Source organism: Leuresthes tenuis, unplaced genomic scaffold (genome assembly GCF_036924035.1).
Source record: "Leuresthes tenuis unplaced genomic scaffold, fLeuTen1.0.hap1 SCAF_18, whole genome shotgun sequence".
Lineage (NCBI taxonomy): Eukaryota > Metazoa > Chordata > Actinopteri > Atheriniformes > Atherinopsidae > Leuresthes > Leuresthes tenuis.
The window spans coordinates 15,777,216-15,790,877 of NW_027325372.1; the positions used below are offsets into that span (position 1 = coordinate 15,777,216).

A 13,662-nucleotide genomic window follows, 5' to 3' on the forward strand; every position below is an offset into this window, starting at 1 on the left:
TTATTGTAATTATGTAGCTTCAAATCCACGACAAGTCATCTGATCTCTAAAATGCTCTTTTTTGCATGAACATGCACGCCTCCAAAGTCAGAAATCAGCTGATTGCCAGGATCTTATTTGTTAGGGTAAGTTGAGCCAGATAACCAGAGAACACCCTCGATATGTTGGACCTGCTTTGCAATAATGGCCCCAGTTGATGTAATAACGAAAGCAACTTTTTTTTTTTTGTCCCATCCTTGCTTGATAAACGATTTCAGCGGTTCAACAATTCATGTACCTCCTTTGTTGTTGTATTTGGCTGTTTCAGAAAGAGGGTTTTGTGCTCGTCAGCTGCAGTTGACGTGTGCGGCGCTCGTGCCTCTGTCCAAAAGAGAAGCTACTCATGTCTTGCAGCACACTGACAACGACGGACATCCGACTATTCTGATTAGAATTTTTTTGCATGCTTATATTTCCTTTAGATGGACAGATGCTGTACAAGTGGGTGAGAACCTGACTTAAGTTCCCATGAGTTTTGCTAACTTGATATGAAATGAGCTTCTGGTCCCATAACCCCATATCTCCTGTGGTCATTGTGGTGCCAAACCAGCTGACTTTGACAGCTGCTAACCATTGAACATATTACTTAATCTATGACGTATACTGCATTTGTGATTAAAAAAAAACAAAAAACTGAGCTGCTAAATGGATGGTAGGTCTAATACTACGTAGAAATTAATCTTAGCAAACATTTCTCTCACCAATATCAGTTCACTTTCAAAGCAAACAATTTATAAACTTTTGCATTATACAAATATACATATATATACACTCACAATGTATATTACTACCCAGTATTTAATGAAAAAAAAAGTATAACTTTTAGTATTTCTATGTACTGCTATGACAAGATTAACTTCAATAACAAGGAAGCCTTCACAATAATAATAATTTTTTAAAAAAGGCGACTCCTGCTGCCTACAATGACCTTAAAAGTCTCATCTCTCCTTATTTCAAACTCTTCTGAAGATTCCTTTCAGTCTCCCTGTCTATATTATCTGGTCATCAGAGCCCAGAGCTCAACAGTTGCACATCAAAGTCCCGACAGCGGGCAAGGGAGGGGTGTCCGTCTCTCCTTGTCTGTTCCATCCCTCTCTGTGACAGCCACTGAGGGATTCCTGAGACAGGCCACAGAGGGGTAGGGTGGGGGGGGACTTGGCTCTCACTTTACACAGAGAAATCCTATCATTTGGCGCACTTCTCCAAAGCTACCCGCTGATGCCCTGTAAGTGCCCGCTACAGCACATTAGACGCTTTTCATCCGAGTCTCCAGAGATGGGAGGGAAGCTCAAGGCAGTGTGTGCGTGCGACTATCAAAAAAGGGTCGACAATGTCCACGTGAGTGAGTTATCCACACAGATTTCACAAAGACCCTACTCTTCAGTATGCCATCTTGACCAGCTGGACTGTTTTACTGTGTAAAATCAGTAAGTCGCTATTGCCCTACTGCAGAAGTCAATAAAATGTGTTTGAATCAGAGAGATTTAAGGACGCAGAAGAGGTTAAGTAGACAGGTGCAGTGGGGCTTGGCTGGCAGCAGGGCCCGAACTTCCCATAACGTCATAGTCCCCTATCAAAGCCTCAACCCTTTAAGGCACACAGTTGTGAGCACAGAGTTGGGGAGTATTTGTTTTGAGTCCAGCTGTGTTCCGATGTATGAAAAACGTAACTCACCACAGACGTGAGCGCCATCTGGAAGCTGTAGATGCGGGCGAGACCAAAGTCGGCCAACTTGATCTGTCCTCCGCTGGTGACCAGGATGTTTTGGGGCTTCAGGTCACGGTGAATCACGCGGTGCGAGTGCAGGAAGTCCAGCCCCTGGAGCAGCTGATACATCATATCCTGTGAGACGACAAAAAAAAAACCAAAAACTGAAGGAGCAAAGAGACGGCTTCAGAGACAGATTTTTATGAACTTCACAAGCGCAAAGTGAAAACCGTAAACCTGATTTTTAGAACACGGTCTATGTTTCGTGTCTATTTATAACATGACACTGGTGAATGTAAACCAGAGCAGACAGCATTGACCAGATGTTTGTGGTTTGATTACACTTCTAATTTACAGCTCTGACTCATTCAATTTGATCATCCAAGACATATCAAAACCTTTCACCGCCTTCCACCCCCCCTCTCAGTCAAACCAGGAAACAAAAGGCCTGAGTGACAAGACCCCGCAGGGAAAAGTTCAGTATAAAAGCTGAGACGCTGCGGTACGGAGGGAGTTAACAAGAGAAGGCCTGTGTCTTTTCTTGTTGACTGTGGCAGATGTTTGATAACCGACACACACACACACACACACACACACACACACACACACACACAAATGATAGAGGCTGAAAGAGGCCCCTGCTTTGTACAAGCACAGATCCCTGTTACTCAGCAGCTGTCCTGCTTTAGTTAATTGGCGCTTGCTTTCTTTTTAAGCTCAAAAGCTGACCTCAGGAATGGTTACAGAGCAGGCCCTGCATCCATGAGACACTACCAAAAGTAAACTGTCGTGGGCAGGACTGAACCATGCCAAAACCAGCTTCGACTTGTCCTTTTCAAACTGAAATACTCCCAAACAGGTCCCACACCTGTAAACAAACAAGCGATTGCATGTAACCGTATCCAAGCAGCTTTTGCCACAGCTGTGACTCAGGTTGATCTGATAAATTCTGCATAGCACCGTTTATGCATTTATCTTTTGTGTTTCTCGAGCCGCTGTGTCATCGACAAAGTGGAGAGAGGAAGGTGAGGGAGAAGCACTTGCAAAATCAAATGCCGTGATTTTGGGTGCGTTGCATCCTGGTCTTTCACAAGACACATCTCTCCCCTTCAACATACCCCTTAAAACCACCCCAAAACCCTCCACCAAGACCCCACAAGTGACATGGACCTGAGCCCACAGCTCTATTCAGTGGCCGACCAGCTGGTGTGTGAGTCAAAGGGGTCTGCGCACTCAAGCAGAAAACATTAGCAAACGGCGCGGGGCTGGCTGCGGCCACTGAAGAGGAGACAGGCCAAGCCACACAATACTGGGGAGATGAGGAGTGGTTTGTGTGTGTGTGCGTCGACACACTAACTGAATGTCCCCTTGGATTGGCGAAAACGTGTGTATCCATCTGTGTGTGCGCACCTCAGCGAGTGTAAGGGTGCATCAGCATGTGTGCAAGCATGCGCATGTGTGTGGGTGCCCCCTGACCAAGGACAGGATGCATAAACAGACCTTCCTTTCTACATCTCCATCCAGCCATGACCTACAGAGGAGGGCAGCAGGCAGACAGGGCTATAGGATGGAGGCAAGCAGTTGGTCATTTTGTGTGTATGGGTGTTTGTGTGTGTCATGGGGGGCTGACACAATGGCATGCCCCCACCCATCAGTTCCTCTCTGCTTTAAATAGTCATTTCACCATGCTTCCTTTCACCAGCATTTCCTAGTAAACACTAATTATCTCACAAGTGTGACTTATAGACACTGACAATCTTAGCCTCCTTGGCCTTCTCTCGAGCATCAGTTACATGGAGAACGGAGTCATGAATAACATTACAGTTCTGTTCTATAAAACAGCAAAGTGTGGCGTTTACAGAAACATCAAGATCATACATCAGAGTAGCAAGATTAATACTGGCTCAGTTATAAAGAAAACGTCCGCTGAAGAGATTTACCATACTCACACTGAACTAAGTTCATTTTAGTGGCAAAGAACAACACACACCTTTCTTCAGTTGGAGAGACTTCAACAAAAACTCCCACTAACAACTTGGCCAGAAGGAAACAAAAGAAATCAGACAAAAAAAGGCAACAGATCTGACCCTGAAAAAAACAGAGGACCAGGGGGAAAAAAAGTAGTCAGCCCACTGCAAGAAGCAGTCAAAACATGGCTTTCTGAGTTCACCTCCTTTTCTGATGCAAATGTACCAGAGGCAGCCATATTGTTTATTGTAACTAGGCACAATATAGGACATCTGCCGGTTAACGTTAGTGTAATTCCCTCCCCATGCTTCATTAACCTCCCCCTTCTCGGGCCCAGAGAACAGAGTTGTGGAAGCTTGGATGATGGTGGCGGAGGAGGGTGGGTGAGACCCAAGCGCTGTACCGGCTGAGGAGCTCCGAGGCTGGGGCAATCCAGCTCCTTGATGTCCTTCCAGCTCATTTGATTTCTGAAGGAGGGCCTCTTTCATCAATGACCATGTGGTGGGTCTCGAGTCTGAGTGGGTGGTGGAGGGTGGGGAGCTGAAGTGGACAGACTGGGCCATGGTGGGGTGTCTGGTGCTGGGGATGGATGGTTTTGAAGAAAAGTATGGCTGTTCTTTTAGCTTAGGGCCTTTGGCTGAAAAGTAAATGTTTATTCTGGGTTGAAGGGGAGCATGTTCACACATTCAAGGCAGACTCTCAGATAAGAATTAATCAGATGGGCACTGGTGCAACTGGGATCTACAATCTGGTGTCATATGGTAAACCTGAGGGGGGGCAGTGAGGTCATTTTCAGGGCATCGTGCAGAGTCCACTGTCCTAGAAATAACAGGGGATGCTTATAATGCTTTTGTCCCCTCAAGGCTTTAGCTGTACAGATGTCAGGAGAAAGCATAGGGAGGAGGGATGCCTTAATGGGTGAGCATGCTTCAAATAAAGAACCAACACTCCGACTGTTGAAGACCATCTGAAAAAACGTCAAAAAAAGAAAACTCCTCCCAAGTTGGAATTGTTGGGGTTAGGTTTAACATCTACTTACTTCTCCTTTTGTGACGATTGTGTTGTGAAAAAAAAAAAAAAATCAGACCCCATTCGTGAATTTGATCAGGACTGATGCAACTTTGCTGTGTATCAGTATCATGTGTGAAAGTACAAAAGTGAAATGGTGGGTTCAAGTCGATTTACTGCCGATGCACCTCTAAGCCAACAATAGAGATAAAACAGACTATGAGGGAGCTTGTTGGTCAAACTAATGATGCTGTCATCATTCAGATGATTCTGCTGACTTGACACTTGTAGGGGGCTGAGCAGCCTATTTGGTCTGTGTGAATTACCAAAGATTAACAACGGCGGTTTATTGTCTCTATCGTGCCAATATGGCAAAACACTTTTTTTTTTCTTTAAAAAGTAAGTCTGGATACCTACTCGCACTTCATTTTCAGTGTGCTGTAAAGAAATTGGCAATTTCTACATCACGCCCTGTCTCCTGGTCGCTGCAGACCGATGTTAGCCCGCTCACCCTCGTGTGAAAGAAGTGTGAACAGCAACTGTGGGAAAAGTCCATGTCATATCGTCCACTTTCGCCTGAAAAATCTTCAACCTTGTCCTCAAATGTGAATAATCCGCTTAGCAGCTGCTGCTACTTATATTCCTGTTACTTCACCTCAACCAGATGATTCTTTTTTTTTTAAACATTTTTATAAATAAGAACCATTAATTAATTATGAAAACACATTTAAGCTTTCATACGGTCTTATTATTTTTGCCATTATCATTCGCTGTATTTGTGGAGTCCATGAGGCTTCTAAAAAGCTTTTAACAAGTTCAAGCTCTTTGTGACCAACCCTCTTCTTCACAGTGGTAGGGGCTTTGCTAGCCATCTCCTCCAACCACAATGAAAAGCCAGAGAAGACAAAAAAATATAAAATATGGACGAGAATGATTAAGTGGGGTATGCTTTTGTGCTTTTTTTTTTTGTTTTGCTTAGTTTTGTTTCTATATGGCTTTGCGTGAGGTACTTATGAGTAGTCAGCATCTTACCTGTAGTAGTCAGCCGAGTGCTCTCAGTTTGGATAATCAGGGAGGAACTTTGATGGTGGAGGCTAAGCTTAACATTTTCTGATAGTCTGATCGACAACACGGACATTTTACTCAGTCACTTTTGCCATGAACTCGCTTGAACTCGTATTTGATGAAGTGGTCCCAGTAAAGTGCCTGTGTAGAAATCCCTCCGTTAGCTCTCCTATAGCCGCAAGTAGCCACATAACAGCACCTATGAGCTAACAGAGCTATAGTACACGTTTGTTCATTCATTCTTCTTAAAATATTGGTGAAATAAAGACAGATAAGGCCATATTTAGAGGCCGCATCGTCCCTGCCCTGTTCACTCCATTACATGGATATACGCTGATCGCGAGTTTACTAAATAGCTTCCGAAGGACGCTGACTTTCGTCGAACTGTTCTCGGTGAGCAGATAAACGTATTTCATGCCAGAAATAAGGTCTAGGTTTAAAAATACTGGAGTTCCCCTTTAAAGTAAATCAACTCAGGATTTGAGCTTTTAGTCAGAGTTGGTCAAACCTGTTCCTGGAGCAGACCTTAGATCACATCCAAGTCTTTACGCCATCAGCCGGGGTTGCATCTAAAGAGCACTATCTTTGATTAATTCATCAATTAACTTCAACCCTTTGGCTTGCAAAATAACTGGAGTAATTTAAACCTTAATTGAGAGTTGGAAGCAGTGATTCTGCCACTGTGATTCTTTTTTTTAAAATGGACATAGTTATCTGGGTACGTATCCACAAGGTCTCCGAAAGTGTACCAAAATACATGAAATTAACGCAGAGGACGGACGGAAGACTCCGTCTGTGTGTGTGTTTGAGCATAAATCATTTTAAACCCAATATGATCGGCAGTCATCGCCACACTGACACGTCCACAGAATCTACAGTACAACACACAGGCGTCATCACCTGAGAGAGCCTCAGGTGTGATCTACCTGAATCCACTCTGCCTATGTAGCATCCCACCACCACTGCAGCTTGACACAAAACTGTTACACATGAACCCGGCCCCAAGGGGAAAATTACCCGTTTGAAACTTCTCCATTTTAAATTTGACACTTCAGACTCTGAGACTTCTCTATTCAAACATAGATGCACTCCTTTCCAGTATTGTTCAAGGCACATCTACAGACCTCAGGGTGAAACTCAATAAAGAAATGTTTTTTAAAAAAAGGATTTTTCTGGGAAAGGTTAAGGTATAAGGAGATGGTTACAGAGAAAAGGAGCTGGCGACACATCCACTTCCGACCTTTGGGCAATGTGTAAATGGACACTTAGTGGATTTATTTAAAGAGAGACTGATGATGGTGGTGAGTTAGAACTGTCAATAGTAAAAACCTTAAACACTGAGCAGGTTTGGTTTTTCCAACACAAAGGGAAGACTTTTCTTTTTTTAAACTGGCTCTCAGCCCTCATCTGTAACACTGTTAAGTTGGAGGGCAGAGTGAAAATAGAGAAGGCAGGGAGCCTCTAATTTGGAGCCATCTGCCACAAGTGCCGCCCTTCCAAATACACTGTTACCTCTGATGTCGGAGGGACTGCTCCATGTTTCCTGCGTTTCTGGCCAAGGAAACTCACTCGGAACCATGGAGACATTACTGCATTCAATCGAAGCTGAAGCCACACGGGATTGGCCAACAGCTTCCTTTATACTTCAAATAGAAACTGAGAGTAGCACTTCAAATCAAGTTCCTTCGAGTTGTTAAAATGTGTCTCGGAATACCGTTTACGTATTTGTTACTGGCTTTTAGATAACAGCAGTGTTTACCTTGATGGTTTCAGGTGGTACTCCGGGGTCGGGAGCCTTCTCAAGGTAGGTGGTCAGGTCCTGATCCACATGCTCAAAGACCAGAGTGAGCTTGGTTTCTCGGTCTGTCCGAGGGACCGTACACACATCAAACAACCTACAACAAGGGAACAAGTGAAGAAGGTCAATAGGATTTATTTGAGGGGCTCCACCACGTCCAGCACACTGCTGGCAGATGAGGCATTTTCCAATACTATACTATAGTTTCACTGTAACTCAGATCAGTTCAGTGCTTTATCATATACATTCAATTGTTCACCCTGTACATAAACACTGGTATCACAGGTAAATATTCATCACAACAGGCACAGGCAATGTACTCGTCTCCCGTTGCAACACGTCAACACGACTGCATGACCACGGAATTAAAGGAAAGAGGCGAGCTTCCTTTTGAATTTCTGTTTGAGAGGGTTCGAATTTAATTAGGGAAAGATAAAATAAAGGAGAAAGTTAAAAAAATAAAAAACAAAACAAAAACAAGCCAATAAAACCTCAACAGCAGAGGGTTTAATGTGGTTTCTCGGAGATATATCAAGAAAAGCCTCGTCGCTTGTAGGACGTCGACTCATAAATCTTTATTCAGCATTAAAACAATCAAAAGGTCAAACAATCTGAACCTGGGCCTTCTGCTTCTCATCTTGAAGCTTGATAACACTAAAAAAAAAAAGAAAGAAAGAAGAAAGAAATACATGAATGTACATCGGTGCAAAGCTTTTGAAAATTTAAGACCAATCGAGCTTTGAACACCAGAGTGAGAGGTCGTGTTTAACCAGGCAACCAACTATAGCCAAGAATCCAGATTATGTCGGCAGACCTGCCAAGGCAAGCTGGAAAAAATAAAAAAAAAATAAATAAATGCTATCCAGTACGTCCTCCTCAAAGAACAGGGCACTATAAGCAGCATTCCTCACCCTGCACTATGACAACTCCTGATACTCTTAAAGAAAGTCGAGTGCGGCCTTCTTGTCGCAGCTGCAGAGGAAGCGTCTTTCGTCAAGACAACGCAGGAAAAGCCCAATGATGGATTGTCATCTGGCACACGTTGGGTTTGGGTTTACGAGGGTTGAACAGGACTAAGCACAGCATTATTTTCCAATGTTTTCTAATAAGTGCACGGAAATTAACCAATAAATGTGAATAATTTGGCCTCCCTGAGTCAATAGTATTGTCCTAAACACAAAGTTTAAATGCAGTTAGTTTTTTTTTTAAGGTGTAAACGCAAAGCAATGTAATGAGTGGACAAATTAATTATGGAAGAAACCGAGCAAAAGGATTTCAAGACTTAAACTGAGGAAGTAAGAAGACAGAAGACACCTCAGAGGGGACACTTGAAATGTTTGCATTAATGAGAACGTCCATGAGCCTCTTTTTGACTTTGCTTGCCAAATTTCACCAACTATACATGAAACAAATCCCAACAGGCAAGCAAATCCACTCGAACCGTTTTAAAATCAAAGCATGGAATGAAATGACAAAATCTGGACTTGGGATATGCCGAGGCCAGAAGCGAGATGTGATTCGTTCGAGGTCTCGGTGCCGGGCATGATGTCACTGAATAGAAAGCGTCCTCTTCCTGAAGCGCTGAGGTTAAACGCCCCTCACAGCTTGATTGTTGGACTACAATGGGGGCTCTCAGCAGACACTGAACATATGGAATGAATAATGGACCTCATTACAAACATCCAGGGGTTGACTGGAGTTGCACAGAAGGCCCACAATACCCTTTCCTGGCCTGAGCTGCTTGGTTATGCTCGCTGGCAAGAACAGAAGAGCCTCTCTAATGGTTTCCTCTCTTGAAATGATCCACCAGATTAAAGGCTACATTAGATCGGCAGTAGCAATTACAATAATGCTTTTATCAATAAATAAATAAATAACTAAATGCAGCTGACCTAAGACAATGTAAATGCTTGCCGACGTCTCATCTTCCAGTCGGGATAAAACCCAACTGTTGTCCCATTAAGAGAAGACCAAAATTATTGTTCATTATTCGCCAATACATCAGAGATTTATTGTTAGAGGCACAAGGGCACCAGCCATGCCTCTGAAATATCCATTCAGAACTTCCCCTTTGGTCCCAAAGCACTCAATAATCCATAATAAAACACGCACAAGGTCAGGCCTTGGCCTGTGCCAACCCTATGACGCAGTATCCGACTGCTGCCCTGAGAATGAACAATCCACTACAAAAGTAAAAGAAAACAGCATCCGTGTGCAGAGCAGGCTGGAGAAGAGCTTAGACATAAACTGACTATATGTAGCTCGTTTTTCTTCTTTTTTATTTACGTCATATCCAATCAAACTTAAAGGGATAGAGTGGGAAGAGTTTGCATAGCTTATTCAAAGCACTTTGACAAGACATTGCTTTGCGTTTTCACCCTAAAAAGACTGAAGTACTTATAGCCTAAGAATAGAGTGACTGTACATCTAGTGTATCAAAACAGTGGCGTGATTCTGAAATAGACGAAGGCATTGACAAAGTAAACTGCACAGTGTGAAGCTCAAATGACTTTAAACAATCATTGCTGCTCTGAATATTTGAGCATATAGAGTCAGATGATTTAGAAAATTGTATTCTGGGATGAATACATTAAATTAGACATTTTGTCAAGAGCAAATACTCAGTTGCTGCAGATTTTTTAATGGTAATATTTGCAGTTTCAGGTCAATATTCTGTTTTAATGCTCGCCATTGACTTAAAAAGAAAAGGAAATGATCATCCTTCATTTACTCGCCTTTTTTTTTTTTGTTTAAGGACACATGATGACACTGAGCAAGTTTCACTTCCAATATCTAAAGACAGAACTCAAGAGTTTGTTGCATCTCTTAACCTAAGGAGTCCCGGTCAGCGCAACAGTTGGATAAAACCTGTGCAGAAGGCTTCACGTGCAGAGGGTCACACCTGAAGGAAATTGTCAATTACATGCGCTTGAAAGTAGTCGGTCTTCGAGGCGTTTGCCAGCTGGCAGGATTCAACACAAATTTAGAGGCCAATCCAGGTCCAACTGCAACCTTACACAGGTGTCACATGGGTAGCTGAAACCCGCACGGCAGACTGAGAACAGATACGTTTCTGAAGCTGGTGGCATCTTGTATCCAGTGGTTTTGAAATCCTAAAACATTTGCATTTTCTTAAGATTCTAGACTTTTACACCGTTTACAGGACTTGTAAGTAATTCAACATTTTTACCAAGAAAATAACACCTTCAAACAAACCTGAAGGATAGTTTAAACACAGGCACAGATTACAAGAGCCAATAGTGACCTAATTCAAACTACTGTGCGCCAAGAGGGACCTTGCAGAAAAGATCACGCCCAAACTTTGTAACATCACAGGTCTGAGTTGAACGTGTCTGCGTGTGTCAAAGTGCTCTTGACAAAAATCTTGGAAATTGGTCACATAAACGCGGCTCGACTCATCGAGGCAGTGGTCTAGGAGTGCTGCAGCCTACATCCTGCCTCATCCACCAGCAAAGCCCATGTGAGAGATATACACGAGCCGATTCACAAGCTTGGAACCGACCAATAATGACGAGCAGAGGTAGGGTTTCAAACCAAATGAAGCCCACGGTGTAGACAATTCAATCAGAGTCGGACATGCTCTGACAGGTGTGGGCCCACTCTCGTGCACGAGGTGCCTCTGTGCAACCCACAACTCCACTTTTTTCTTTCTTTTTAAGCAGAGAACCATTACAGAGCAGGACAGACGAGTTTGACTGCAGCCCTGTCACAAAAGGTCATATGAGCTGCAAGTGAGGCCATCAAAAAGGAAGTAATGTTTGGTGTCACATGTGAAGTTTCTCTCACATGCGCGCACACACACACACACGCACACACACTCCGCCGCCTCTCAAGCACAAACACACAACAGGCTGGCTACCCACCTCTGCCCCTTCACTCACCTGACAACATTGGGGTGCTCAAAGGCCTCAAGCTGCCTCAGTACCGCCACCTCCCGGATGGTAGAGAGAGGCATTCCCTCTTCCTCCGTCTGGACACGAACTCTTTTTAGGGCTACAAAGCGTCCCCCGTTCTTCAAGTCCCTGGCCTTGTACACTTTCCCGTAGGCTCCTTCTCCAATCTCGGCCACAGGCTCATATTGGGTACCAATACTTTCTTTGTCCATTTTTGCAGAATTTTTTGTTTTTTTTTCCTCTCTCTCTCTCTCCTCGTCTCTTGTTGAAAATATTGCGGGGAATCCCGGAGAGGGTGACGAGCCAGAGTTTCTCACAAAGACATATTCACAGAAAAAAGTGGGCACATGCGATGCCTAGATGACAGGGAGACACAGATGGAGGAAGAGACCATCTTTGTCACATTTGGTCAAAGAGTGCTCCAGGTAGGCATTAACAGGACTGTCATCATGTTTTATTCCGACTATCAGAAAGAGGACCGCTGCGTCCCAGCTTCCACTCCTCCTCCTATTACGCATTACAACCCATGTCCTCCTACCACCAAAGCAAAAATAAAAAAATATATATACATGTTCAAATTAGCCACATTTAGCCCACTTTAAGCCAGCTTTGCATTAAGTTAACTGTCTCGCGGACTGAGGAATTAACCCCCTCGCTAAGTGCCGCTGAAGTAATGTTCACGTGAGCTTTCCTGCTGTCGTAAAGGAAATTAAAATCAGTTGGAAAAACACGCAAAAAGCAGCACGGACTTCACACACGGGGTTGTTTTTTGTGTTAACGAAGTAACGAGGTGAACTTTTCTTGCGTGGAGGAGTTTCTCTTTGAGGAGACCCAAACTGTGAGCACGTGCTGCATTGTCTGAACTTCCTACAGCAACAGACCATTTAAAACACGTTAAAACTCGCCCCCCGAACCCGAAATCGCTCTAAATGTGTAAAACAGTGTGCAAGTTGAGTTTTAAAGGTGTTTTCATTAGCTCGGAGGGCGCCTCTGAATTTTTTCCAATTTATTTGTGCGTGCACTCATTAAAATGGCCTAAATTCTAGCAAATCTGAGAGCTGTCCGTGCCACTGTTTGAAATGTTATTGGCTCGTAAAGCGACATTTTCTAGCCTCAAACAGACATTTTCGGGTGTCAAATTCTGCACAAATAGCCCCACTTTTACCTTGTTCTGTGTTGCCTGTGAAATGTCGTAACGTCGGCATGCCAGATAAAATGCTGAGGAGGCATTCGAGTCTCGGATAAAACTCCTCCATCAAACGCATCCCTGTCCACTGTCCTCCATGCGGGGGCCACACAGGTAGTTGACGGTGCAGACTCTAACCCCCCATCCCTCAAACTGCACCAGCCCAGGCAGAGACTCTCAAGCGAGGGGGGGCGGAGGGCTGTACGACAACTTGCGCACACACTTTCATTGCAACTTGTGTGGAAGGGAGGGGAGGTGTGTGGAGGGAAAGGGGTGTGTAGGATTGCTTAGTGGGTTGGGGGGGGGGGGGGGGGGGGGGGTCATAGGACAAAGGCAAACGCGTGATATAGCCCTCCAAAACCACGCTCCTCTTTGGATTTTCTCCTTTCTTTCTTCTTTTTTTTTTCCTCGCATGTATCCGCGGATAGGCCCATGCAACTGCAGCCGCGCTCGGCCGTGTGAGCTCTGTCTCCGCCTGGCTTTCCCACGCCGGCTGAATGTGCCCTGACCCCCTTCAGAGAGGTTTGACACGGAGCGGGGACATTTCCGCATTCCTCCCCGACTACAAAGACACGCCGCCTCCTTTTTGCTCTCCCTCGGCCTCCTCGGTGCTTTGCCATTCATAGTGCCCTCCGCGGGTTTTGTCTGCCGTGTCAAAACCGGGTACACGGCAGGGAACGGGGAGGGGAGAGAGGAGGTTTCATTGGATGGACCGGCCACACTATCTATACCCCCCCCCTCATCACCCACCCCCCTTAAAGCGTCGAGGAACTCCTGAAGCAAGAATATGCCAGCGGGAATGCAATGTGACAATCTCGCCCGAGATGGTCCTGGGGTCAGGTTCAAGGCCCGGTGGCTTGATCTGTGGCAGGGGGACCCCTCTGCTCGGGTGGTCGGAGGGTTTAGCTCCATGCCCTGCCACAGCCTCAACTGGCAAACGTATTGATATCAAAATATGTTGCTAAAAGAAAAGTCCA

General features: G+C 44.6%; 1 protein-coding gene across 2 annotated transcripts in view; it reads right to left on the bottom strand.

Annotated features, from left to right (window-relative positions):
- Positions 1-13,181, bottom strand: part of cdk6 (cyclin dependent kinase 6) — a 33,224-nt gene extending 20,043 nt beyond the window's left edge. Inside the window, exons 1-4 of one of the 2 annotated variants that reach the window (XM_072370137.1) lie at positions 12,665-13,181; positions 11,488-11,855; positions 7,547-7,682; positions 1,714-1,881 (exon numbers count right to left, since the gene is read on the bottom strand). In XM_072370137.1, coding sequence (XP_072226238.1) covers positions 1,714-1,881; positions 7,547-7,682; positions 11,488-11,711 — 528 coding nt within the window. In that variant the 5' untranslated portion in view covers positions 11,712-11,855; positions 12,665-13,181. Of the gene's footprint in view, positions 1-1,713; positions 1,882-7,546; positions 7,683-11,487; positions 12,034-12,664 lie in introns of both variants that reach the window. The other variant, XM_072370138.1, reaches the window with a different exon arrangement.
- Between the last annotated feature and the right edge of the window lie 481 nt (positions 13,182-13,662).